The sequence below is a fragment of the Brachyhypopomus gauderio genome, chromosome 18, assembly GCF_052324685.1.
Source record: "Brachyhypopomus gauderio isolate BG-103 chromosome 18, BGAUD_0.2, whole genome shotgun sequence".
In the NCBI taxonomy this organism is placed as follows: Eukaryota; Metazoa; Chordata; class Actinopteri; order Gymnotiformes; family Hypopomidae; genus Brachyhypopomus; species Brachyhypopomus gauderio.
In genome coordinates, this window is record NC_135228.1 from 3,636,962 (window position 1) to 3,664,447 (window position 27,486).

At 45.1% G+C, this 27,486-nt stretch overlaps 3 protein-coding genes across 3 annotated transcripts in view; all 3 read right to left on the reverse strand.

Annotated features, from left to right (window-relative positions):
• Positions 1 to 374: 374 nt before the first annotated feature.
• Positions 375 to 11,171, reverse strand: ddx46 (DEAD (Asp-Glu-Ala-Asp) box polypeptide 46). Its single transcript, XM_076979758.1, has 23 exons — positions 11,054 to 11,171; positions 10,663 to 10,839; positions 10,449 to 10,571; positions 10,235 to 10,316; positions 9,974 to 10,142; positions 9,601 to 9,803; positions 8,550 to 8,660; positions 8,275 to 8,440; positions 8,052 to 8,172; positions 7,709 to 7,884; positions 7,201 to 7,322; positions 6,993 to 7,071; positions 4,796 to 4,878; positions 4,432 to 4,596; positions 4,174 to 4,336; positions 3,588 to 3,781; positions 3,328 to 3,465; positions 3,086 to 3,235; positions 2,529 to 2,747; positions 1,966 to 2,184; positions 1,667 to 1,811; positions 993 to 1,066; positions 375 to 740 (listed from the first exon to the last, which is right to left on the reverse strand). The coding sequence occupies exons 1-23, from the start codon at positions 11,068 to 11,070 to the stop codon at positions 693 to 695; spliced, it is 3,144 nt and encodes a 1,047-aa protein (XP_076835873.1). The 5' UTR covers positions 11,071 to 11,171; the 3' UTR covers positions 375 to 692.
• Positions 11,172 to 12,106: 935 nt separating this feature from the next.
• camlg (calcium modulating ligand) lies at positions 12,107 to 15,099 on the reverse strand. Its single transcript, XM_076980388.1, has 4 exons — positions 14,794 to 15,099; positions 13,546 to 13,997; positions 13,386 to 13,451; positions 12,107 to 13,077 (listed from the first exon to the last, which is right to left on the reverse strand). Exons 1-4 carry the CDS (start codon positions 14,954 to 14,956, stop codon positions 12,886 to 12,888), a joined length of 873 nt encoding a protein of 290 aa, XP_076836503.1. The 5' UTR covers positions 14,957 to 15,099; the 3' UTR covers positions 12,107 to 12,885.
• Positions 15,100 to 17,503: 2,404 nt separating this feature from the next.
• Positions 17,504 to 27,486, reverse strand: part of LOC143482204 (NACHT, LRR and PYD domains-containing protein 3-like) — a 63,140-nt gene continuing 53,157 nt past the window's right edge. The window contains 2 exon segments of the mRNA XM_076980499.1: positions 17,504 to 22,223; positions 24,044 to 24,220. Coding sequence (XP_076836614.1) covers positions 22,202 to 22,223; positions 24,044 to 24,220 — 199 coding nt within the window. The 3' untranslated portion in view covers positions 17,504 to 22,201.

Sequence of the window (27,486 nt, forward strand, 5' to 3'; positions counted from 1 at the left end):
CACACACTTCAGCACGAGGATTAACGTGAACCTAAAACCGGACCGAAACCGTCCCGATGTCGGTTCAGTTATCGTTTACATGCAGGACGTGTGAGACCGAGCCAGCAGTATAAATGATTCATTACTCTTGCCGCAGTTGTTCTTATAAATGTTTGAATAAACAACTCTGAATCTGGCCCAATCCCGCTCAGGGTTAGCCTTAATCCTTCTCAGATTAATCTAGTGTCCAGTATTAATTCATAAACACAAAGCTGAATAAACAGTACAGTTGTAGCTTCTATACAGGTACTTATGCTGCCCCCCCCCCCCCCCCCCCCAAAAAAAAAACCCATTTCAGAAAACTACCCAGAACACAATCACACCCATACTTAAAATCATTTTTGAAAACATTTTATTGTTGTAAAAAGACCATCTAAGCTACATGTCTTGGAAAGTTTATGATCAGCATACAGACACAAATTATGTGGCGTGGCTCCTGGATACACAGATGGGATCGCTGAGCAGAGGAAAACGATCAAAGTCACACTGTACAGATTGATACAGACGGCAGGGGGGAAAAAAAAAACAAAATACATTGATGGGTATATCTGAATCTGCACAGATTTATTTAAGATTAAGTTTAACCAAAGACATCCTAAAACGAACTCCGAAGAGATGGCGCTGCAGAGACGAAGACTGTTATTCTGATTCTTCTACAAAACCTTGTATCGTCCTTTCATGGCTGGTTGATAAGAATTTTGCTGGAAGGTAAGAAAACAAGAATTTAGTACGATAAACCCCAAACAATAATATTTATTAAAAAGGAAACAAAATTAAACAAAGAATAGCAAAAACAAAGCAGGGGTGGTCACTCAAACAACAAGGCTAATGAACAATTCCAGGACATTCTTATATTAGAGAATCAGTATGGAGTAATGCAGGAGAGTACTAGCAGGTCTCGGGCTGTACTGGAGTAACGAGGTTACTCAGGACAGGAGCGGCGGCTCACTCACCAGGCGGATGAGCTCCTCTTTGATGAGTCTTGTGATCTCCGCTTTGGCTTTCTGCACCGCCAGCTCATTAGCGCCTAAAGAAAGAGCCACAGTGTTTCAGAACTCACGAGTAAAGGCTCGTGTTCAAACGATCTTCCACGGTCTCTACTTCAAACATCAGGAACATACAACAGTTGAGAACAACATTCTCTAGAAGACCTGATAAATAATGATAAATATAGGCAAACTTGCCTGATAAATACCATGGAAATCATACTCTCAATACTCAGGCAAGGCAGATAATTAATGTTTAAAAACACAACCCCATTCTTGATAGAGACATACTCTCTATGGGCAGTTAAGTAATTATGGAAACATACTCTCTATGGGCAGTTAAGTAATTATGGAAACATACTCTCTATGGCCAGTTAAGTAATTATGGAAACATACTCTCTATGGCCAGGTAAGTAATTATGGAAACATAGTCTCTATGGCCAGGTAAGTAATTATGGAAACATAGTCTCTATGGCCAGGTAAGTAATTATGGAAACATAGTCTCTATGGCCAGGTAAGTAATTATGGAAACATAGTCTCTATGGCCAGGTAAGTAATTATGGAAACATAGTCTCTATGGCCAGGTAAGTAATTATGGAAACATAGTCTCTATGGCCAGGTAAGTAATTATGGAAACATACTCTCTATGGCCAGGTAAATCTTGCGCTCCCCTTCCTTGGGCTCTTTGCCTGGAGGGAAGTACGTTCCTCGGATGGTGATGGCAGCCTCGGAGTACTCGCCAATCCTCTGAAGTGCCTCCTTAGACGTCACCTTCCACCTGGCCGTCTGCAGGACAAAACGAGGATCAACTCTGTGTGAACGCTGGCGAACAGCTGAGAACTCACCCCGTCCAAATCCCACCTCCCGAGGAGAGCCCCACCCCCGAGGAGAGAGCCCCGCCCCCGAGGAGAGAGCCCCGCCCCCGAGGAGAGAGCCCCACCTGAGGGAAGTCGTTGATCTCCAGCTCCTCCTCGTATCTCTTGATGCTCTCGGCCTGCTCCGCAGCCTGCCGCTCCTCCTCCAGCTTCTCCACAGGCGTGTAGTTCAGCTTGGCGTTGATCTTCTCTGCCAGCTGCTCCGCGATGGTTTTGGCAGATACCGAGGGGGCGATCATGGTGCCGCCCCTCATGATGGCATTAGTCGCCTGCTGCATCACGTCCTGCCATAAGCAGAGGAAAGAAAATCTCAGACGCCGAGCTCCAGGAACATAACCAAACCAGTCCGATACAGGCCCGTGTCCCCCAAACCAGTCCGATACAGGCCCGTGTCCCCCAAACCAGTCCGATACAGGCCCGTGTCCCCCAAACCAGTCCGATACAGGCCCGTCTCTCCCAAACCAGTCCAATACAGGCCTGTGTACCCCAAACCAGTCTGATACAGGCCCATGTCCCACAAACCAGTCTGATACAGGCTTGAGGAGATGCAAACGCTCTACAAGTCAAACCAGTCTGAAAGCAGTCAGACCTTTCAAGACCGAAGCCCCTTTTCTCTTCTGCTGCTCACCTGCGCCTCTGCACCCAGGTTCTTCTGGGCATTGATCTTGGTCGCCAGCTTCTTGGCGAGTTCCAGTTTCTGGATGTTACCAGCAGAGGGGATTGCCAGCCCGGCGAGCCCAGCGGCCCCCGTGAAGCCGGGAGTGGCCCCGCCCCCGCTGCCGCCTGGAGCAGACAGGTCTTTCACACGCTTTTTAGAGTTAAACATGCTCTCGATCTGCTCGTCGATCTGCGAGGCGGGAAGAGGAGAGTTAGACACGCAGAGTGAATGCACCCTCCTGGCTGTGATGTCAGAGGGAACTTCAGGATGAGGTACACAAGACGCATCGGTGTTTTCATTGGTTAAGAATTACAGTACAGAAACAGGACTACTTAATTTTGCACTTTGTTAGATAGATCTACATATATACTCATCTAATTCACATTTAATCACCGTCTGAGCCTGTTATAGCTATCCATGTTTCCACACCTACTTTTCATACCCCTCCTTTTCTATTTCTAATAATTTGAAGGTGAAAGGTCATGCCCTTTGGCACAGGCACCCTCCCGACTGTGCAGGCAGCTCACATCCAGGGCGGTGTCCTCGTCGTCAGAGTCGTGCAGCCCCAGTGCTGCCTTCTGCAGTTTCTTCCTCTCGTTGGCCAGAGCGTGCTCCGTCTCGTCAAACTTAAAGCCCTTCCCCGAAAACCCACTGCTGCTCTTGATACTCTTGCCCTCCTGTTGGGAAAGAACGTGTGTGTTGAGAGAGGTGTGTGTGTGTGTGTGTGTGTGTGTATGTGTGTGTGAGAGAGAGATGCGTGTGCTCTTACAGCTTTCTGCTGTTCTTTAAACGTGGCCCACAGCTGCTCCAGTTCAGATGGCACCCCGGAGCCAGACAGCTCCAGGGCTTTGATGATGTCACCCGCGTAGCGTACCTGCTCTTCAGTGATGAACGTGTAGGCGTAGCCCTGCAACACACACCACCAACATTATTGTGGAGGACATTCTCCACCACCGCGCCTCTCCCTCAGAGGGGACAGGTCACCACCACACCAACATCCCCGAGATGGTCTGAACCAGTCCTGCTTACTTTGTTGCCGGCTCTGCCCGTGCGGCCGGCCCTGTGGACGTAGTCCTCGTAGTGGTTGGGGCAGTTGTAGTTGACCACCAGGATCAGCTGCTTGACGTCCAGCCCCCGGGCGGCGACCGAGGTGGCCACCATCAGACGACACGCCCCATTCTTAAAGTCGTTTATGATGCTGTCCCTGTCATATTGGTCGATTCCTGTGAGGCAGACCAACACATAAAAAAAACACACAGACACCCAATCAGATGCACAACATGCAAATGAGCTCTTATTCGAACACTGATCCGTTTAGATTAGCAGTTTATTCTACACAGTTATGTCACTTCAAAACGGTTGATGAGAATTTCACTTTGCCCAGGAGTTGTCCGTGGTCATGATCATGTGTGTTGTGACGTACTCTTACTGGGTGTTGGTTGTTGAATGTGGCTTGTAGAGATGGATGCACTTACAGTACCATGACCATCTGGCTGAAACGCATCTCAGACCACCTCCTGAAGTTTACTGGTCGCATTTTACACGACCAGTAAACGGAGTCTCTGCAAGGGATTCCCACAGATTCTTTTCCATTGCATGGAAGACGAAGGCTTACCTCCGTGAAGGGACATGCAGGGGTAGGAGGCCTTCATCAAGTCCTTGAGCAGGGCGTCCGCATGTTCCTGTTTGTCTACGAAGATGATGACCGAGCCTTTCTCCTGGTAGTGCCCGAGGATCTCCAGCAGCTTCAGAAACTTCTTGTCTTCCTCAATCACAATCTAATAAACAAACAGCGACATGACTGAATCACAAGGCCCTTTTCCTTTATCGGCAGTGGACACGTGGGACGTAAAAACCTGGTGCGTGCGCTCACCACGTGCTGCTCCACGTCGGAGCAGACGACGCTCCTCCCGCCCACCTGCACCTCCACGGGCTTGCTGAGGATGCGTCTGGCCAGCGCCTCCATGGCTCGGGGGAAGGTGGCCGAGAACATTACCGTCTGACGGTCCGGCCTCACGTTCTCCACGATGCGCATCACCTGCGCCGTGAGCACAAGCACTTCGTTTGTTTCTACACTAAGGAAACGGGGAGACTTCCGGTCCGTCGACATATAGCTCCCCCTCCCTCCAAATCAACCTGTACTGTACCTTTTAACTTCTCACGTGAGGCGAGAAGACTCACGTGAGACGAGGCCAGTCATGTGAGGCGAGACCAGTCATGTGAGGCGAGAGACTAACCTGTGGCTCAAAGCCCATGTCAAACATTCGGTCTGCTTCATCAACCACCACATACGTCACCCTCCGCAAGTTGGTCACCCGACCTGTACACCCAAGCACAAAACATCATGAGTAAACCATTATAAGAACAGGGAGGACACCACCTGTATAGAAGTGTAACTCGATTGAGAGCGTGTTAAGTGGTTAACGTCTACAGGCAGCCACACTAACACTAATGCTGTTTGAAAACTTCGATGGTTCTTTTCTTGCGTACCATCTGAGGGGCACGGCGGCACCTGCTAAAAGTCACATAGCAGCCACATCAAACATTTAAACAGAAGAAGACCGGCTCTTCACCTGGGAAAGAGACAAATTACAGATTACCGCGCATGTGTGGAAGAGAAATGCAAATTACAGATTACAATACACATGTGGGAGGAAAAGGGGGAGGAACTGAACACAGTGAATATTAATCAGCACTGTCACCATCTGTGAATCAACACTGTGTGAAATATTTACAACCACATGTACATGCACTGATAAAGGCGTCCCGACCCTGCTGAGGAGCAGGGCCTCAAATGCGTAATCCAAATTATGTATTTTAACATAAACGTTAACAAAAAACGTATCAAGCATCGTGAAGATTAATAAGCATAATTACTAGGCATGTTTTGGTCATATTATTTTGGAAATGTAGTAATCATACATCATTGATACTGGGGAATCTGGGCAGGGGGGCTACTCAGATGGTTATAGTAATGCTGACTGAATTAAATTACTAACTCTCCGTTGTTGATTTTAACCTAAATAAGCCTTGTTCTATGGCAGCTAGCAGTTACCGAGAAACACCATCTGCTGTCAGCAGGAAAATGAACAGAGATATGAAAAAACCCCTATAAAACATTTGCCACCAAGTTCAGGAACCCTCTCTACAGCCCTGGGAGTTAATGGAGTGAGCAGACCTTCTGGATCTCAATCTAAATCGCTCACCAGCCTGGGCGAACCTGAACCCCAACCTCTCACCTCCCCGATGAGCTTGAGCAAAGATGACTTCCTCCCACAAGCCCAAAAAGAAGGGGTGGTGGAGGAGGCTGGGGTGGAGGGTACGAATGCTCAAAGCTAACAAGCAAACAAAAGCAAGCTGAGAACATGCCGAAAGGGCGAAACCCTGCCCTGTTCACCCTGTGAGGATCGGCCAATCACAGCTCAGAGCAGCAGTCTGCAGGGTTGGTAAATGGCCCCTCAAGCCAAATCAGCTGCCCTGCCCCAAGCGTCCATCAGCAGAACGTTAAAACACACGACCACAGCACTCAAATCACAGCCTACAGCCATCTCAAGTGCACTGGGGCAGGACAGTGCATGACCTTTCACCCCAGAGTCCCAATAGATGGGATTTAGACTTCCCAGGAAATATAAATCTGGAAGCACTCAGCTTCCAATTGCCACGCCACGCACCCAGTGTAACAGCCGACCGTTTAATTTAAATTATAAAAGAAAACATTTACACAACATCTGCAAATCCAATTTGATCAAAGGCTTTTTTGCTAGACTGGAAATTAAACAGGATTATGCATTGGATTACCATTGGGTTCGAGAGCTCATCTGCACACTATTGATGCTTCATTCAGTCCAAAATAAACAGGCTAGAAAATGAACTTCTAATGAAAACAAGTGGAGGGGTGAAACCCTTTATGGTGCAGATGACCCGTCTTTTACCCTTTGAGCTGGAGAGCAATTGGTCATTGAGTACTTAAGGCACAATTTTAAAAATACACTCGATTCATTCTTTTTATTCTCATTATAAATGGTTTGTTTGACCTAAGATTCCTCAAAGCTGTTACGAGCTTTACCCACCTTTAGCTGGATCACCATGACAACACCTCAAACGTTTCAGCATCACATTTTCCAAAACAATTAAATAATATGGAAGCTTTGATAAATCACTGACATCTTTCACATTCAAATAAAAACCTCCAGCAAACCAACACGGAGATATTTTGCAAATACTGTCATTTATTAAATTCACATATGGCTCACCTTTTGAATTAAGAATAAACCTTGATATAAGGACAGACAGAAACAGACTGAGAAATCAGTCACACTACCTGCTAAAACTCTCGCCCAATCACACTGCAGACTGCAACCTCTCACCCAATCACACTGCAACCTCTCGCCCAATCACAGTTCAGATTGCCACTTGACTCGCGAATGCACTCACCACTGTTGGCGCCCAGCATGTCGATCATTCGACCAGGTGTGCACACTATGATCTCTGCTCCACGCTTCAGCTCTGCGATCTGCTCCCCAAGGAAGACACAGAAGAAACGGAGAGTTCAGCATGGTGTGGTGCTACAAACTAGAGGAGAGGTACAATGTCTCATTTTGAAGTGATTGAACTGAGTGAACCCCAGCATGGTGTCACAAACCTGCTCACTGATTCCAGTGCCTCCGTACACACACACCACCCTGAGACCCAACGGCTTGGAGAACTTCTTACACTCCTTTGTAATCTGCAGTGCCAGCTCTCTGGTTGGAGTCATGATCACAGCTAGAAGAGTGGGACACGTTTGATTATCAGGTAGTGACGCAGTGTAAAACAGTTTCAAGTGGATAACAAGTGCTCAAGTGAGCAGTAAGAGTACAGTTTGAAAAAGGATCAACATTTGCAAAGCGATCTTTTGGGATATGTGCGATCAAAACGACTATTATGAAAACAATATGACAACTTCTAGTCTAGAGTAAGTCCTGCATTTAGTTTCAGGTGTGCATGTTTAATACTGGCAATTCTGAACAATGACAACACCAAAGGCACAAAAGACTGGGCTTTTAAAAAATCGGTACTGAATAGGACAAACACAAACTGTTATAAATGTGAAGATTTGTTTATAAAGATTATTTTGTTGCTGTTGAGATACAGACAGCACAGGGACGTACCGATGGGGCCTTCGCCCTCCTCCAGGGGCCGCTGGTCTAGAATGTGCCGGAACATGGGTAAGAGGAAGGCGATGGTCTTCCCACTTCCCGTCTTCGCAATTCCAATGAGGTCCCTGCCGGACATGATGGCTGGAATGGCTTGTGCCTGGATCGGAGTGGGTTTCTCGTAGCCGTGTCTGAGATGGGATAAGGAGTGTTTGGGTTATACATCATGCATTAAAGTGCCCTGGGGGTGTGGGACCGAAGCACCTGTGTGTGTGTGTGTGTGTGTGTGTGTGTTTAGGGCCACCGCTCAGCAAGGATAAGGCACCGTGTCGGCCCCATGGTTAACGAATTCACTCACTTTTTCAGGGCGTTTAAGACCTTCATGGACGTGCCGCACTGCACCCAGGTCTTGATGGGTTTGGGGCAACCTTTGCCCTTCACCGTGATGCCCTCCAGCTCCAGACGGTATTCGTTCACCTCTGCAAGGCAACGATAGAGGTTTGTACGATGAGGTCAAACCCCCACAAATGGTGCTCAAACAAAATCAGCTTAAAAAAAAAAAAAAACAGTTGAAAACTTGCCCTCCTGAGTCATCCTGGCCATTTCAGGAACTTCAACATAGAAATTTTTGCGGTAGGACTCATACTGGATCTTCTGATGGTCTACAGGCTCGAGAATCTTGCGCTGTTTCGTCTGGTAGCCGGTGAGCGCAGTCTGGAGGTCCACTTCCTCCTCCTCAGACGAATACTACAGAGACAAACCATGTAAGACAACAACTCCTCCATTAAAAACACGTGAGACAACAGTCTAAATCAGACTTCCTGATCAGCAGATAAAGACAGAAGGTTCTGCCCACCTCCATGGCATCCTGGTCATTCTCCATCAACTCTCCCTTCTTCTTGGCACTATGAGGCAACTTCTTCGTTTTCACCACAGTTACAACCTTCGTCACGGTCATCCCACCTTTCTGTTGGGACAGAACTGATGTTAAACCTCAAAAATAGGACAAATATTTCACAGTAGTTACATTAAAACTAGTTACTAGGGCTGTCCACGACCACGGATTTTTTTGGTCGACCAATGGTCGTCATTTACTTCGACTAATCGACCAATCGACCTCTCCCCCTCCCCCTCCAAAAATAATTTCCCATTTTGACCGGGATACACATTGCCATTATTTCGCTGAGTCGCTCTGCTATGTTAGCAGCTGTGTGGCTCACTCCCAACTCTTTAGTTCAGTTATCAGAAATAAAATGCGCTGTGACCGTCATGTAACGTTCGATCTGGTTAGTCCATATATATCTGTTGTGAAACTGAGTGCTTTACAGTTTTCGATCTTGCCCTAAAGTGTTGTATTTGCTCTTAACCGCGTGCGTCACTGTTTCACGTTTTACGTTTTACCAGGCTGTATGCGGGCTTGAGGCATTCAATTAGATTTTTTAATCCCTCACCACTGACGATATTCACAGGTCGCATGTCCAGCGCTGTCCTTGTCAAACAAATCACCAACGGTAAATTCATGTCACGTCTTCCTTTGTCACGCAGTTGAAATTAAAAGTCACTGAGGCCCTTTGACGAGACGCAGCTTTTTTTTCTTTGCGACCAATGGAATTTGGTCGACTAGCATTTTTTTTGGTCGACCAACGATTAATCGATTATTTGCCGTCAGCCCTACTAGTTACAGTAGTCACACTAAAACTAAAATAACAGTAGTTACAATGAAACTAGATTACTACATTACACTCACTTTAAGAGTAATGACATTTTCCAAAATTCTGATACATAGATGAAATGTACTTATTTATTTACATATCCACATGTTTCTACATTAATTTGCAGAATTAACTTCATGCTCTAAAACAGCCAGATGTGGTGTAACTACCATTACAAAGTTCACACCCCCTCACCTTGTCATTGCCCCCTTTCATGGTGCCCATGTTGAACTTCTTGACCTCCTCTTTGACCTCCTCCATGTAGGCGTCTAAAGGGTCGAGCTCCTCGCCCGTCTCCTCCTCCATCTCAGCCGCCGCCTCGGCTTCTCCCTCCTTCTCCTGCTCCTCCTCCACCTCTCCTTCACGCTCCACTGAGGCGGGGCCTTCCTCGTCATCATCTAGAACAACAACATATAACACACAGCAAAATAAGCTTGGTTAAGCTTGGATCCATTCAACAATAAATGTCAATGATTTGTGTTCTTGCTGACTATTACTAAGGTGGTTGTAAAGTTTGTGGCTGTAACTGTTCAGCAATAACGGACTGCTATTCCCGACACAAACACACCATCGTCGTCCTCTAGACTCCACTTCTTGCCCTGCTTCATCTCCTCCAGCTCCTTCTTGATCTCCCCGATGTTCTCCATGGCCTTCCTCCTCTGCTCCTCCCGCCACTTCTCCACCCGCTCCTTCCTCTTCCTCATCTCCTCCTCCAGCGTGTTCTGGTCAAAGTCTTGCTGCACAGCATGTGAACATCCAGGTTAGTCTAACGCTGAACAAAGGCAACTAAAGTCTACAATCACCCCCCCCCCCCCCGTGTAAAACGTACATCTTCAGCCTTCTCCTCCTCTTTCTCCTCCTTTATTTTCTTTTTGTCGGCTGGCTGATCCCCGCTGTCCGTTTTCTCCTTGCTGTGACAACAAACAGAATAAGTTACATGACGTGTTTATGCTCCTGTATGGTGTCACCAGTGGGATGGACCGTGTAAGGCACACAGCAGGTAGATGTGATAAAACTCAGACTCTAGTGTCAGGGCTCCTCACCTCTCCGCATTTTTGCTACTCTTGCTGGGACCCAGAGACCCCGAGCTGCGACCTTTGCTCCTGCTCCTGGACCTCCTGCGCTCGCGACTCCGGGACCGTTTCCTCTCGCGACTCCTCGACCGCCTGAGCACCAACCGGGACACAACACACCGTTAAAGCGAGCAACGTAACCCACGCGACACTAACGGGAGTGATAAAACACGCGCGCGCGCACCTCTGGCGCTTCCTGTCCCGCGAGCGCGACCTGCGGCGCTCGCGACTTCGGGAGCGCTCGCGCCTGCTCCGGTCGCGGCTCGCGCGCTCGTCCTTCTTGGAGCGCTTGGTGTCGGGCGAGCGGCTCTTGGAGCGGCTCCCGGACCGGCCTCTCGACGACGAGCGCTTCCGGTAGTGCCTGTAAAACAACCGCAGCGTTAACGACGGGCCCGTCGGTGCACGTGCCGCTCGCGCGCGCTACTGTAGCTAGCAGCGTTAGCATGTGAAGCCAGTGTGATTAAAACAAGCTGTTTGTGTTTATCTGCCCACCACCGTCACTCACACGTACGTGTGTAACAACACAACTAGCGGAATTAATACTGTAAGACACAAAGCGGAGTCACTTATCGCACCTAGACTCCCGTCCCATGATGCGCAACTTTAGCCAGCAACTGTTTGGCTCCTCTTCTTCTTCTTCTTCCTCGTCGCCTTCTTCTTTCTCTTTGTTTATTGACGGCTCGCAGTAGTGATGTCGCGTGTTATACCGCCGCCTACCGGCCAAGAACGGGAACGGAGTTGAATTTATAGGCGAAACGTTGAATTTATAGGCGGAATGAACAAATAAATGCGTGAAATACGTGCATATATTGTAATACATACACAATTTAGGTGCAAATAACCAAATATGCTTTATTTATTTAGCTTATTTAGACTCCTATTTAATTGCCTCTATCCATGGGCGTGGTGGTGGGGGTGAAAGAGGACCTGACTACCCAGGGCCCGAGTAGGGAGAGGGGCCCATTTTGCTCATGTGCCTCGTTTACTGGCATTTATAGGGGCCCACTGACATTGAGAGTGTACAGGGTCCAGAATTTGCTGCTACGCCCCTGCCTCTATCACTCATTTCTGATGTGTAGTTGTAATTGTCAGGTGACTTTTCCACAACCCATGAACCATGGGTTCAGAGTTCCTTGTACTAATGACTGTAAGCGTCTTTGAGTTTGAAAAAAGCAAATAAATAATTATTATAATTGTATAATTATTAATATAAATGTGTGGACATAAATGCCCTAGGTAATCAACCAATTACTGCAGATCAGTAGAGAATATGTTATAAAGGCTAGAAGGATCCTTCAGCATGCCAGGATACACATGGTTTATTTTCATTACAGTAAATGCTACATTTGTGTTTCTGTGCACCTTTTAGTTTGGACCTGGCTGGCTTTCTAAGGTAATGCTGTTCATGTGACATGAACTCACGTGAACAGCAAGTTCATAAGAGTCACGTATGCCTAGGTGATGTGAACTCACAAGGGTCATTTGCGAATAGCTGGTGTGAACTCATGCACCAAAATCAGGGAAAAGTAAAATTGTTCCTCCACTGAAATGTTAAGAATGTGTAAAAAGGAATACAGCCATATTTACAGTCTGTCTGTACTTCGTGTGTGTTATCAAATGACACATGCTAAGATTTAGGTCACATTTATTGTTTGTAAATGGATTTTGGTGTTCTGGATCAGGATTAATTTCTTAATTTACAATAACAAGCAGCAGTATTTCTTCATTCTTGGTTGAAAGTTTACAGAATATATTAAAAACAACAACAACAACATAAATAACATGTATTTTACATAATTAATGTAAAAATGAAAAACATTTTTTCACAGATAATTGTTTCTTCTCAAATAAAGTTACCGATTTCAAACACAAAATACAATCATCAAAGACAGAAACAACCACAAGATACTAGAAACCAAACTCCTGCAAGTAGCACATACATCACAGCACACAATTTGTAGAGTAAGAGTTGAACGCACAAAAATAGTGCTGCTCGGGACTGCATTAGCATTAGCTCACGGAAAGCAGCTAAGTTTTTGTCCTGGGGTCCAGGAGAGAACAAAGTCTTCAACACACTAAACATAAACCTCATATATGGGACACACTGCATGCTTGAGAGAAAATGTCAAAGATTACCTGCGGCCAGCAAGAACACTGCAAAGAAAATGGTGAAGATGTATCTCAAAAGTAAACACATACGTAATTCAATCCTGTGTTTCGCTCTTAAGTGTTTACAGTTGTTTACCACGCATGATGACATCTGAGCACATGAACCCTGATGTCTGACTGAAATGTAGACATGGGAACGCCCATAAATTGTTTACATATTGGAGCAAACGGAGAAGGAGGCGGTGCGGCATAGGTGCCCACTTCCTGGACTCCATCGTCGTAACGACGCTTTCCCTAGTTAGGTTGTTTCGGAGCTGAATAAGAGCATTAGCTCGTGACACGTGATGAACGTAAAGAAATAGACGCAGAGGTCGGAGAAAACGTCGCCCATTTTCCTGTAAGTGTCCATGGAATGGTTGATCACCTCCGCTGGGATGCCAGACAGCAGAAGCGCTGCGGTGAGAACGGTGGTCTTCATCTTCTTCTCCACCTGGAGGTTGGAAACAGAGTCCCACATGAGAACTTTGCAGGGCCCTTCCTTATATGCTCAGAGACAGACCAAAACAGAGAGTGCAGCTGAGACCAGTAGCACTCCAACAATCAGTGTAATTAATAATGCAAAGTTAACATTCTCTGCGGAAAAATATACAGTGAAAGTATATAAACATACAGTGAAAGTATATAAATATACAGTGAAAGTATATAAATACAGTGAATGTATATAAATATACAGTGCCAACATGTGAAACCTCAGTAGCGTTTAATAATTCAATATGTACACCTGTGGGCAGGACTAACCTTCGGAAAGTATTTGTATAATCCCATATAGGCGAGCTGGAGAGTGAGAAACGGTGCGAATATGGACTGCAAAAAACAAGGCAAAGCACAATCAAATAAACAGTGCTGTCACCCAGGATACGGAGAAAGCGACTGGGCCTGGTGTAGCCCTCCCACTCACCAAGTACTGGCACACGAAGACCCGCACAAACACGGCCAGAAGAGCGCTTCCCGTGAGCCGGAAGAGCCGAAAGGAGTCCAGCTCCTCGCCGTCGCCACCGCCGTCCTGCGCCGCCTTCTCGCTGGCCAGCTGCCCCCTAAGTTTCATGGCGTCGTCAAAGCGAGACAGGTACTTCTGCAGGCCCCTACGTGGGGAGCGGGAGTGCAGGTCTGCGCCCGGTTCGCCCCCGGGCCTCTGCCACGACGCCCGCGCGACGACGTCCTCCTCGTCCAGGCCGGCCCGGCTGCCCAGGAGGGGCGAGCCTCTCCGCTCGGGCGTCTCGCAGGGGGTGGTGCTGCTCCCGCCCACCTCCCCCACGTATGGAGAGAGTCTTCTGGAGGAAACGGGTGGAGACCAGGTCTCGGTCCCGTCCAGGTCCAGGTGGAAGCGTGGCTCCATCACACGTCTGGATTCTTTGTTAAAGTGGAATAATGAACAAGAAGCTGATGAACTGATAGATCCATATGAAGCAAGAGTTTAATATAAACTAGTAGATCAATATGAAGCAGTAGATTAATATAAACTAGTAGATCCATATGAAGCAGGCGTGTTATTTTGCAATTTTCAAAGGAACACAAAAATCACATTTTAGTTCATCATGGAGAAATACTTCTAATTGAGACATGAAAAGAGAAAACTAAGGCTAAACCTTCACCATCTAAACATCTCGTGTCTCTTCAAAGTTGTAAGTTTAAAAAGTGACTGAAATATGAGCAGAACTCTTTTGCCCTTCTTGTAAAAAATTTCAACATTCAAATACATTTTTAATAGAAAAAATGTTATATCAGTCCCCAGTTCGCTCAGAGCCTCATGTTACCTTTTAACAGACTGCATTTTGACAAATGAAAAAAAAAAAAAAAAAACAAGTGGTGGTTGTTACAGATGGAAAACGCCCAACTGACAGACAAACCTCCATTAGTAACACCAGGAGTATGAATAATCTCAAAAATAACAGTAGCAACACCCGTAAAGGATGCACATGCAGACAGGAGTATCTAGGGATGCAAATGAAGACAGGGGTATGTGTGAATCAAATGAAGACAGGGGTATGTGTGGATCAAATGAAGACAGGTGTATGTGTGGATCAAATGAAGACAGGGGTATGTGTGGATCAAATGCAGACAGGGGTATGTGTGGATCAAATGAAGACAGGGGTATGTGTGGATAAAATGAAGACAGGTGTATGTGTGGACCGTGTGCACGTCTCACCGCTGTTCTCTCCGTCGCTCTTGCTATATCCCACTATTTTATTCATCCTGTCTTCAGAGTTCATTAGCAGTTTTCTCCTGCGGATTTCTGCGCGTTTCTGCGCAGCTGTGCGCGACGTTTTCTCCTCGTGGCCATTTTGACCAACGTCGTCTGATGTCTCCATGTTCGTGTTAAATAATAAACGTTGTCTACCTGTGGTGGTCACTTGTTCAGTGTGAGTGCAGCTTCCTCTTCAGTTACGGACACACGCAGCAGCGCAGGCCTCCATTGTGACGCACTCCAGGCGCGCGGCGATGACGTCGCACCGATGACGTGTGTGTGATGCGCGTGAAGAGCGACAGGGGGCGCCTCGATTCTGTGGCTCATGGGATTACAGAGAATCGCTGGAGCAGATTAAAAACACTGGTGCCTAGCAAACCTTTGTCATACTCCTGCCTGTGAGAAACTGTCACAGACAAACTGCCTGTGACGCTAAATTTATATACATGTTATCTGTTTAGTGAAGTGCATCTAATACAACCACGTCTTTAATATAGTAAAATAAATTATTCAAAACAAAACAGTATGAGATAAAAAAACAACTTCGAAATATTAAGCCTATTCAGAAATTTGTCACAGATACACACACACACACACACACACTGTAACGGCAGCCTATACAAAGCTAGAACAGCTTCAACTCTTCTGGGAAGGATACCCACAAGGTTTAGTGTTTGTGGGGATTTTTGACCATTCTCCCATTAGCACATATGTGAGGTCACATACTGATGTTGGACAAGAAGGTCTGGCTCTTAGTCTCCGCTCTAATTCATCCCAAAGGTGTTCTATCAGGTTAAGGTCAGGACTCTGTGAAGGCCAGTCAAGTTCATCCACACCAGACTCTGCCATCCATGTATTTATGGACCTGCTTTGTGCACTGATGCACAGTCATGTTGGAAAAGAAAGGGGCCAGCTCCAAACAGTTAGTGATCCAACTGCAGAAAGTTAGCGACCTTTTCCAACTATGCGCTTCACCATCCGCTGACCCCACTCCGTCAGTTTTTTTTTTGGTGTTTTTCCCAAACATTTCCATTTTCTTATAATATAGCTGTCAGTTGACTGTGGAATATTTAGGAGCGAGAACATTTCACCACTGGAATTCACTGAGCTCCTGAGAGTGACCCATTCTTTCAAAAATGTTTGAAAAAAGTCTACATAGGTGCTGAATTTTATACACCTGTGGCAATGGAAGTGATTGGAACACCTGATTCCGATAATTTGGATGGGTGAGCGAATACTTTTGGCAATATAGTGTATATTGAGTAGACCACAAAGATGTGATCATGTGATGTTTATTGAGCCTCTGAGCAATTTACAACACAGGATCCACAAAGGAAAGTCACAAAAAAACACCAGCAATGCTGGTCTTAAATGTGCAATTCGTTCCCAAAGTTCTTGTGTTATGGGTTCACTGCTGGTCATACAGTGCAGGGACGAAGCTGCTGTTACTGGCTTCTTCTTCCTGTTCACAATTGAAACTACTAAACGCTTTCCACAAATCACCTGACCCAAGCTCTGCTCTTCTGCTTTGCACCTTCTCGACCACAAACATCCACTGCACTCCACTCTGCAGATCCGCTTTTAACTCGTGCAGTCGCTTTCTTTGCTGCATCTTTAGAACTCATTCTAATAAATAATTTTGTGACTTTTCTCAGCATGTTTAAATACCTCAAATAAATTTGTCAGCTGAAGAATTAGCATCCCTCTCCCAATCCACACTTAAAATGGTACGGCACTTTCTTATAACCTTGTTCATAACCCTCTCCAGCATCTTATGCAATCTCATACAAGGCACCAAGCCAAACATCTGGGACCACCATTTCAACTCATCTGGTAAAAATTTTTTCTCAAAAGCATTCTCCACTTTTCAGCCCCATGATATAATCAATGTAAACTTTAAACAGCTATTAAACTTACTGAACTTTTCTTTGTGTATAATTCTTAAATGACAGCTCGGAATCAGATACTCTCCACTTTGCACAACATGGAGCTGCTGAAAGTTTCACTTTCACTTCAGGCATGGTGAACATGTGCGCTGAATTTCACACGTGTTCTTGCAGTTGGAATTCCCGACGACAAATGAGAAGGACTTACTTCCAAAGGGAATTGTATTAAATGCTTTCTTATTGGTCTAATAGAAATGTATGCAATAATTAGGTTGTGTGCTTCACTTATAATCTCAGTTTATAGCATAGCAAGCATGATGTGGACTCATGCTGAGAAGAGCGAGATTTATTAAACAGAAATCCATACTTAATAAATACATACTTGCTGTGGTTTAAATTGTCCCATTTTGCCAATTCGCCATGAATGTCATAATGAATAGAAAAAAACAACTAAGTTCAAACATAATTCAAACCAAACAAAGAAGCACATGGCAAATGAAAATGAGGACATGATTGACAGATATGGAGGGGTGTCAATTGTGACAGTGCTACGAAATGTTGAATTTTTTTAATCGAAGTAATAATTTTACATACATTCAAAATAAAATGTGGACTCAAGTCATATTTTTTTCCTTCTTCATTGTGACCTTGCACCCAGTGATGATTATTACACGCGTCTCCCTTCATTATAGAAATTTATTAAAATAATGCCAACATATTGTAATGCCAAGGGCATCATGAAGTGATTACGAGGTGGAAACAAGTGCTGGGAGGAGCAAGGTTTATTGAGAGTTTTGGTCATGGTCCAAGGTCATATCAGAAAATCCACACATTGAAAGAAACCCAACACGTAAAGATTTCTTGGATTATATAAAACAAAGAATAAGCCAAATAATCTTTACCAGAATACAGATACAAACACCAACAACAGGGCTGTATAATAGCCACCACATAAGACCAAACAAAGGTTTTAAACATACAAAAGTATATATGAGAATTAATGAAATCAATTACAACGGTTACAAAATACCAGGCAGGGAAAACCAAAATGAAAACAGAAGCATCTTGCTTTTTTAACTCCTTCAGTAAAAAGTAGTCTCAGAAATTTGGTTGTTGTTTTTAATAGTTCCTTGTCGTTTGACACCCATTGTATAACTTTAGTTCCTAACAGTTTTTATCATTTAAGAAATATTTCAAAACTGAGGTCTTTTTTATCACAGAAGGAACTAGAGATGGTTGTTCATGCTGTCACGTATGGCCTCGCCCCCTCCCTTAGCTGTCACTCCGGGTTCCCTTGTGTCTGTGTTCCCTGCCTGTTTATCCCGCCCTGCTCGTTTGTCTCCGTGATTCCTCGTTTGTTACCACACCCCCGTGTCATTGCCCGCACCTGTTCCCTGTTTAAAGTCCTGTATATATAGTCCCTGAGTGTCCCTTGTCCCTCGGCGATTGTTTTGGATGTTTCATTGTTTCTATTGCCTGTAGTGTGTTTCCTGGTTTTTTGATTCATTGCCTGTTACTCGTGTTTCCTTTTTGTTATGCCTGTGTACGCTTGTTTTTCGGACTGCCCTCCCATTATGAACCCGGACTGGCTTAGCGACGATGATGATGGTATGTCCTTGAATTAATCTCGCTCTTCTCAGCACTTGTGTCCGTCCTCTCGCTCCGCAGCGCGAGCTGCGTTACACATGCTTTTATTTCTTCTCGTTTAGATTACTGTAACAGTCTTTTTATATATTTTAATAAATCCTCCTTGGCTCAGCTTCAGTCTGTGCAGAACGCTGTTAACAAAGTCTCAGAAGACAGCTCACATTACATCTGTTCTGGCCAGACAAGACACAGGGTCTGGTTCAGGTAGGGTGCAAAGAAGTAGCATGTGTTTATTTAATCCCCATATAGGGGCAAGAAAACTATTTACAGGAACAAAGACATAAAAAAACAAAAAACAAAATGTGATAGTTCACAAATTCCTTCCAGTCACAGTTCAATCTTCAGGATACTTTTTTACTTTTAGCATTACCTGCTCTCCCACCAAAAAAAACCCCATATATGTAATGCTGTCTAAAGTCATGGCTCTTCTAATGTTTTTATTCAGCTACTTTTGTGCAAGAATGGCATATACTTCTGTTTAAAGAGCTTCTCCGTGCAGTTTCCGCCTTCTTTTGGCAGATCTGTTAAGATGATTGGCTGCAGTAAAAAATGATTGGCAGCTAACTCTGGCTGATAATTGGCTTAATAAAAATGATTTACAACGAAAGTCTAGTATCTGATTGGGTGCAGTCAAAAATGATTGACACATGCTCCGCCCTTTACCCACGCCCACCGGGGCTCCGGTCTGCAGCATTAAGCCTGCTTTATACCTCCGGACACGGACGAATTTCGTCCGTCCGTACCAAACGTAGCCTCCGTAGGGGGCCACTATACCGCTTTCCGGTTCCAATGTTATGATTTTTTAAAATACATCCTCTAGAGGGCAGTATAGTCAAATTTCCGGCACCGGCGCACCAGCAATCTCCTCCCAGCTGTTTTTGCATCGCTGTTTATCGCGATGACCTGGCACCGTAGCAGAATGTAGCCTCTAACCAACTCGCAAAGTTTCTCTTCTAACTTGAGCGTCATTTTTTAAAGTCCAGTACTCTTCTTCATTGATTTTCCCGAATTGGTGTACGTCCGATGCTTCTGACTCTCTACTGCCCCCTGATTTCCTGTTTATGTTGCTACGGATTCGTAAGCGCTCTGGCAACGGACCCACTGACGGATGAAACGACCTCCGGAACCGGACGAAAGGGTCCGTATCCGTAATTACCGTAGGGTGTGAATGGGCCTTTACCCTTCTCAAAAAATCTTTTTATAGTGCTACCCAGGAGTAGTGTGATGTCACTTCCTAGACTTTTGGCAGGAAACCCAACCCATAAAACTGTCTACAGAACCAAATCTGTTTTCTCAACAAGACAACATGGCTGCCTTCCTCTGCATACCAATCACCAGTAAGTGTTTTTTTTGTTGTTTGTTTAAATTGCTCAAATAAAATTCCCACATTTCATTACAGACATTATATAACTTTTCCTTTTTCTGTGCAGGTTCTCCCTTGGTAAGCTTATGAATTTTACTCAATAAAAAGTAAATTAACCCTCTATGGCATGAATTTTTATTTTAGGAGAAATTTTTTCATTCTAGTATTTGCTAGATTAGGGGTCCCTTATAATATATAAATAATAAAATTTGCCCCCCCACCCTCCTGCCCCCAGATTTTGGTTTGTTGCCTCAGGGCAACAAGACGCTATGAGGGTACTAAAACGCCAAGGTTTTCTGTAATTTTCATATAAGTGTAATGAGGTACAAAGAAGTATTAATCACATTAGAAGTTTTATTTCACAAATTCCACAAATGGTTTATCAATCTGTGGGTTAGAAATTAGCTGCAATGTGTGTTTGTGTTTCTGAATATGTGTTCCTGTGGGGTACAGATTGAATCAATGTTTCACTTTTTTTGGAAAGCCCAAAGCACTGCTGTACCCATGAACTGCTCCAGTTCTTTAGTAGTGAGGTTAAGGGTTTGTTGGTATCACACTGAATGGCATATACAGGGGTTGGACAATTCAACTGAAACTCCTTTCATTTTAGTGTGGAAGGTTTCATGGCTAAATTGGACCAGCCTGGGGGTCAACCTTCATTAATTGCACATTGCACCAGTAAGAGCAGTGAAGGTTCAATTAGCAGGGTAAGAGCACAGTTTTGCTCAAAATATTGCAATGCATGTGCATCCAGTGGTTCAAACATTGTATCCTGAAGACGGTGCCATGTATCAGGATGACAATACACCAATACACACAGCAAGACTGGTGAAAGATTGGTTTGATGAACATGAAAGTGAAGTTGAACTTCTCCCATGGCCTGCACAGTCACCAAATCTAAATATTGTTGAGCCACTTTGGGGTGTTTTGGAGGAAAGAGTCAGGAAACCTTTTCCTCCACCAGCATCATGTAGTGACCTGGCCACTAGAAGAATGGTTTAAAGTCCCTTTGACAACTGTACAGGACGTGTATATGTAATTCCTAAGACGAATTGGCGCTGTATTGGCTGCAAAAGGAAGCCCTACATCATACTAATAGATTATGGTCTAAAACCAGGTGTTTCAGTTTCATTGTCCAACCCCTGTAAATTTGACTGCTCTACAATAACTTCCAGAATGCCTTCAGAAAATATATCTGGAAGTGTTGATATAGGGACACAATATTGTCTGATTTTGGAAGGCTGGCCTGCAAATTAGTGATGTTGGGACTGTGGTGTGTTCTCCACCAAGGTATGTGTGAAACACCTTCCTCTGATACATCATTATCATCTTCATCTTCATCTGTTTTCAAAAGAAACCAGGAAGCATAAAATTACAATAGGTCATATACAACTGTCATAGCCCGCTGATGCGTGCGTACACACACACACACACACTACATACAGTATGTTCAGTATGACTGGACCATCATCCAAATTTTCCCCGTCACTGTCATCAATCTCACTGTCTTAAAGTATGAACCCTAACTGATGGATCATGTTCCTTACACCCATAACATGTTCTTGCATCCTTTTCCTGTGAGTAATAGTTGATAGGACAGCAAAAACAATGTTATGGAAATAAGTGTGAGTCCCTACACATCTCCATCCATGAACATGTCATTGTACAAACTAAAGTGGTCTAACTGCGCAATGTTGCCCTGAGGCAACGAATGAAAAACCTAAATTTTAGATATAGATAAAGAGAAAAAGTGTCTTTACTCAATCAAATATGCTTTTTCACATATTCATGCACATCACAGATATTTTTAAATACAAATTTAAAACGTTTAAACATGTGAAAGTGATATTGATCTTACCTTTTGCTAGCAGTGTGTCCAAGCATGCTATGCTCCAAAAAAGGAGTGCTCCACCCCCAGGTGAAAGACACACCCACACTCAGATCAATTTTTATTGGTGCCAGACTTATCAGCTGATTTAAAATGTGATGTTTTACCAAAAAAAATTTAAAGAGGCAGTGTGGGGGGAGAAATAGTGGTTTGTTGCCTGAGGGCTACACCATGCCATAGAGGGTTAAATCCTATGTGTCTTTAATTAGTTATCCACTTACAACATAATGAAACCAATGTCCATACTTGTGTGTTGTGTACATTGTGGTGGAGGGCAGCTCCATCACAGGGTGATCCATGATCTTGTGCAAATGCAGTCTGATGTTTCACTTATTTTTACCCTGTGATTGTAAAACTTTTTGTAGAAGAGATGCAGATGATCCTTTCAGATCCAGAGATGCTGATGAACAGAGCCCAGATCAGGTGTGTGTTGTCCAGATTCTGGTAGACGTGGGGAGGACACACAGCCCTGTGCTGAAGTCATGTTCACACATATTCACACTAACACACGTTACCATGGAGAATCATACACACAGTTGTGTGTGTAAATGTCTTTGGTGTCACCCTCTTCTCTGTGGTGTGAGGTCAGATCAATAGTGGCCTGATGCTGTAAGACAGAATAGAACAGAATGATGTCATCACAGAGACATCGGACTCTTCACAAAAGCTCAGTGAGTGTAAACACCAGCACACGCACATTCAGGCTAGAGGTTCCTGCTACCTTCCTCTATATTGTGTAGGGAGGAAAGATAAATGATTTTTATTGGTTTACATCAATAATATTAATCAGCCAATCCCTATTCATCCCTGTATGAGTTCTCTATGAGCTCACTGCTCCCATCTAGTTATCCAGTAACCAGAGTTGTATAATCCAGGTTCAGAAAGTAAAAGTCCTCACCAGGATTTTGCTCAAGCTTGCTAGATTTTCTAATTAGGGCAATTCAGGTAAAATTAGTGGAATCAACACAATCCAGGAATCCATGTTGTTGTCATGGTGACCGGTGTCGGCCAGAGGAGGATGGGTTCCCCCCCTGAGTCTTGGTTCCTCTCAAGGTTTCTTCCTCATGCAAAAAAAAAAAAAAACTAGGGAGTTTTTCCTTGCCACTGTCGCCCTTGGCTTGCTCACTGGGGGCTAGGACTCGGTACTTGTAAAGCTGCTTTGTGACAACAACTGTTGTAAAAAGCGCTATATAAATAAAATTTGATTGATTTGATTGAAAATCCTGGTGAGGACTTTTACTTTCTGAACCTGGATTATACAACTCTGCCAGTAACAGCTCATACCGTGGTTGGGTGTGTCCACATGATAAAAAAAAAATATATATATATACAGTCACTGCAGCAGTAGGGGAGATTTAGTCTCTTAGCATTTAGGGTGACCATATTTTTATTTGAGATTTTATTTTATTTATTTTAGGGGTTGGGGGTTTGTTGGCGAACGTTAGTTGGACCAGGACATTTCCTCATAAAAAAAAAAAAAAAAAAAAAACGGGACGCCGGACGTGAAATACGGACGTGTCCCGGGAAATACGGATGTTTGGTCACCCTATTAGCATTGTCTCTCTTGTCTCTGTGCATTTGTTATTACACTGTACTGAACTCTTTGGAACAGAATACAAACTATATGCGAGTTCTCCAGTAATTTTTTTAGTCATTCTCTCTCTCTCTCACACACACACACACACACTCATTTAGCCCTTCCATACAGTATGTGAGGATGAGAGTGGAGTATAGTAGCTCTTTTAGATGTTCAACATCTTCAAACCAGCATCGTACACACATTAAAACTAACAACCAAAGAGAAACTCTGTTGACCAAAGCATGAACAATCACAAGAAAAAAATGTCTAAACATGAAAATTAGCAGAGAGAAAGAGGGTACTGACGCTGTGTGCTTGCATACATATTTGTATGAGGATGACAGTGACAGTGATGTGTGAGAAAGACGATCTGAGCGTCAATGTGTATCTGAATATTTATGTATGTGTGAGTGCATGACAGCTAAATAAATGGTTGTATGAGATAAAACTATGAAAGAACTGATAGTGGGTGTGTGTTACAGAAGGGAGTTTGTAAGGGGGATATTGACCGTTTGTGTGTATAAACCAGTGGGGAACCGTCAGGGCCTTCTATGCGGCTTAACTGTATGATAATTTCCGCCCACTGTGGCGACGCTAGCTGGCGTTAGCGTACCACGGCTAGCTAGTTTCGATTTATTTCTTTGATGCCCTCGTGCGCATTGTTTACATATTCCGCTCCCGAGGAACACGGAGCTGTGAACCTTATTTTGTTGGAACCTCATTTTGCTTTAGAAGTTATCTAGTACAGATATTATTGTTTATTGCGTTTCTAAAGCTGTACTGTCGTCTCAGTTTTAAATTTTTATTTATTGCAGTTAATTAGAAAAGGTATACTGGTATAAACTCACTGTAGCATCTCCAGTGAAAAATGTGGATCCTCCAGTAGAGCAGAGAGCTGCTTCACTCCTGAGTCTCCTGGTTCATTGTATTTCAGATTCAGTTCTCTCAGGTGTGATGAGGGGTTTGACCTCAGAGCTGAACAGAGAGCTGCACAACCTTCCTCTGTAATACTGCACCAAGAGAGACTGCAGAGAGAAGGAGAAAAACTCTTCACAGTTACAGTTCAACACACACAGGGACACTGTGTGTGTTCTTGCAGATTTAAAAAAGTTTTAAAAAAAGGCAACACGCATATCCAGGCCTTATCCTCTTACTCTCATTGTGGCCACACAAAGCCAGCTCAAAGGAAAAATGTAACGCTTCTCGGTTAGGGTGCGGAGGCAAATGCACTAGCGAACTGAATTTAGCTTTAGTGCGGCGGGAATCCTTGTCTATGCTCACCGCCCCCATGCGACAGGTACGCACTCTACGAGGCATTCACAAGACTCACGCTCCAGGTCACTGCTCAATGATTATGGGACACCAACAAAGATGGAATACATTTACTAAACACAGAAGAAGGACAAACACCCAAGGCATAACATGAAAACCAAACTACAAAATACAATGTACAAACAATCCTAATTTCAAACAAAAGACGTAACCTAGCATTAAGACATAAGAATGAAGACACGTAGGGAAATTAGAAGGAAAGTTAAATACACACACTTCCAAACAAAACTATAACACCTCAGACAAAGAACAGACTATGCTATTTGTAAAACAATGAAGGAAGAAACTGAACAGATAACTCCAAGACAGTATACTGATGGGATACAGGGAAACAACATCAACAGGACTAACTTGAAATAAACAAATGAACCAACAACTAATGAAAATATCAAAGAGACCCTCAGTATGGCAGGGTTGCTAACTCTCACGCATTGAGCGTGAGACACACGCATTTGACCGTTTTCACATGCTCTCACGCCACACTTCCGATATCTCACGCCGAAAAAAAATATCCGGTTTATTTACCTCAGATCCACATATATGATTCAATACGTTACTAGTTCGCTAGCTCTGGCGCCATCCACCGGCGATATAACACTGAATCTGTGTCCATTTTACGTTCGCCACCCCCCCCCCCCCCCCCCCCGCTCAACAACCCTACTAATCAACACAATGAACGACACGTGAACTTATTAACAACCAAACTTGATGTATGATCCCTAAGGTGTAGTCTGAGACCAAGGTAAACTATATAACGAAGATGAAAAGGACTCATATGAAAGACAGACCAAAGAATAAAAACGTACACTGAACACTTGAATAAACAAACACAATCTATGAACCCCAAAGGTATAGTCTGAGACTAGGCAAAAGCATGAAATACAGAAACGGAAGCTTATACTAAGGACTAACCAAGGCATGAAAACATAAGGACCGCTCGACTCAAACAAGGACAATCTATGAACCCACAAGGTCTGAGGGGGAGGGTGCAAAATTAGGAAGAACTTTTAACTCTGAACTAGAAGACGAGATCACAGGACAAGAAAATACCCAAGGAAGATCACTAAGTTTACGGACGAGACACAAGGAGAAACGACACACGATACGAGCAAGGCGTGGGACAGAACGAATGTAACAGGCTCAACAATACAAAAATGACCCACACCGAGCCTTACTCACAACGAAGACAAATAAACATAATCACCAAAGAAACAAGGAACAGCTGAGACTAAATATATGCAGGATCAAACCATAGGCGGGACCAAACCAAAGGGGAAAACTGAATAAATTAAATACGAAGGAGGGAGGAGTCACATGTTGTAACGGTGGCGTACCCGAAGGTAGTGAGGGATCCATACGCAGGTGGAATAACAGGAGTTTTAATCAAACACAAGGACTGAGCAGACCCCGTAGGGAAGGCAGGCAACAGTACAAAAAGGGCAAGGCAAAAAGGAGAGTCAAAAAACCAGGCAGAGAGTCAAAAAACCAGGACAGTCCAATAGCAACAGGCAGAGGTACAGAAGGGCTAGGCAAACAGGCGTAAGACAAGAGGGCAGAGCTAGGATCGGTAACCAGGAATGCAGACAGGAATGTAAATACGGCTTGGTAATGCTACACGGGGAGGCAATACTTCGCACTGGTCTGTGTGAGCAGAGTCCTTAAGTAGGGCGTGGATGAGTAGCCGATCAGGTTCAGGTGTGCGGATCAATATTCGGGTGATGGCGCCCTCTGGCGGTCACGGGCGTGATTGCCATTCCTGACATCAGCCCCCCCTGAACGGGTGGCTCCAGCCACCCGAGAGACACGACGACGGGGACGGCCCCGGGGCCGCGGCGCAGGGCGATCCGGGTGGGCAGCGTGGAAGTCACGGAGTATGGAGGGATCCAGGACCTTGTGGGCGTCGACCCAGCTGCGCTCCTCAGGTCCGTACCCTTCCCAGTCCACCAAGTACTGCAACACACGCCCCCGTCTGCGGGAGTCCAGGATCTCGTTCACCCAGTAGGCCGGGCCACCGTCGATGTCCAGCGGAGGTGGCGGGGACGACTGCAGGTCAGGAGACAGACTGGAGGGCTGTGCAGGCTTAAGCAACGAGACATGAAAGGTGGACGATATACGGTAAGTAGGAGGAAGTTTGAGCTTGTAGGAAACGGGGTTAACCTGAGCCAGGATCTCGAAAGGCCCCACGTAGCGGGGGTTCAACTTCCGGCATGGCGTCTTCAGACGGAGGTCCTTGGTGGAAAGCCACACCATCTGGCCAGGTGAGTACGCGGGAGCCGCCCGTCTGTGGCGGTCGGCCTGGATCTTCTGGTGGCGGATAGCCATTCGGAGTCTCACATGGGCCGCCTCCCAGGTCCGTTTGCTGTGACGAAACCAGTCAGACACTGCAGGGAGATCTGAAGGTTCCCCCGACCATGGGAACATGGGAGGCTGGAAACCTAGGACACACTGGAAAGGGGTTAGACCGGTGGATGAGTGGGTGAGAGAGTTCTGGGCATACTCTGCCCAGGGCAGGAAACGACTCCACTCCCCCTGCCTGTCGCTGCAGTAGGACCTGAGGAAGCGGCCAATCTCCTGGTTCAGACGCTCCGCCTGCCCGTTGCTCTGGGGATGATACCCCGACGTCAGGCTCACTGAGATATTCAACAGTTTACAGAACGCCTGCCATACCCGAGACGTGAACTGGGGTCCCCGGTCTGACACTATGTCCTCAGGAAGCCCATAAAGCCGGAATACATGGCAGAAGATAGCCTCAGCCGTCTCCATGGCAGTAGGCAGCTTCGGCAGAGCGATCAGTCGGCAACCCTTTGAAAACCGATCTATCACCACCAGGATGCAGGTGTTTCCTTGGGACCTGGGGAGATCAGTCACAAAATCAACAGAGAGATGCGACCAGGGCCGCTGAGGGATAGGTAGAGGCACCAGTAGCCCTGCTGGCAGGCGTCGGGGGGTCTTACAACGA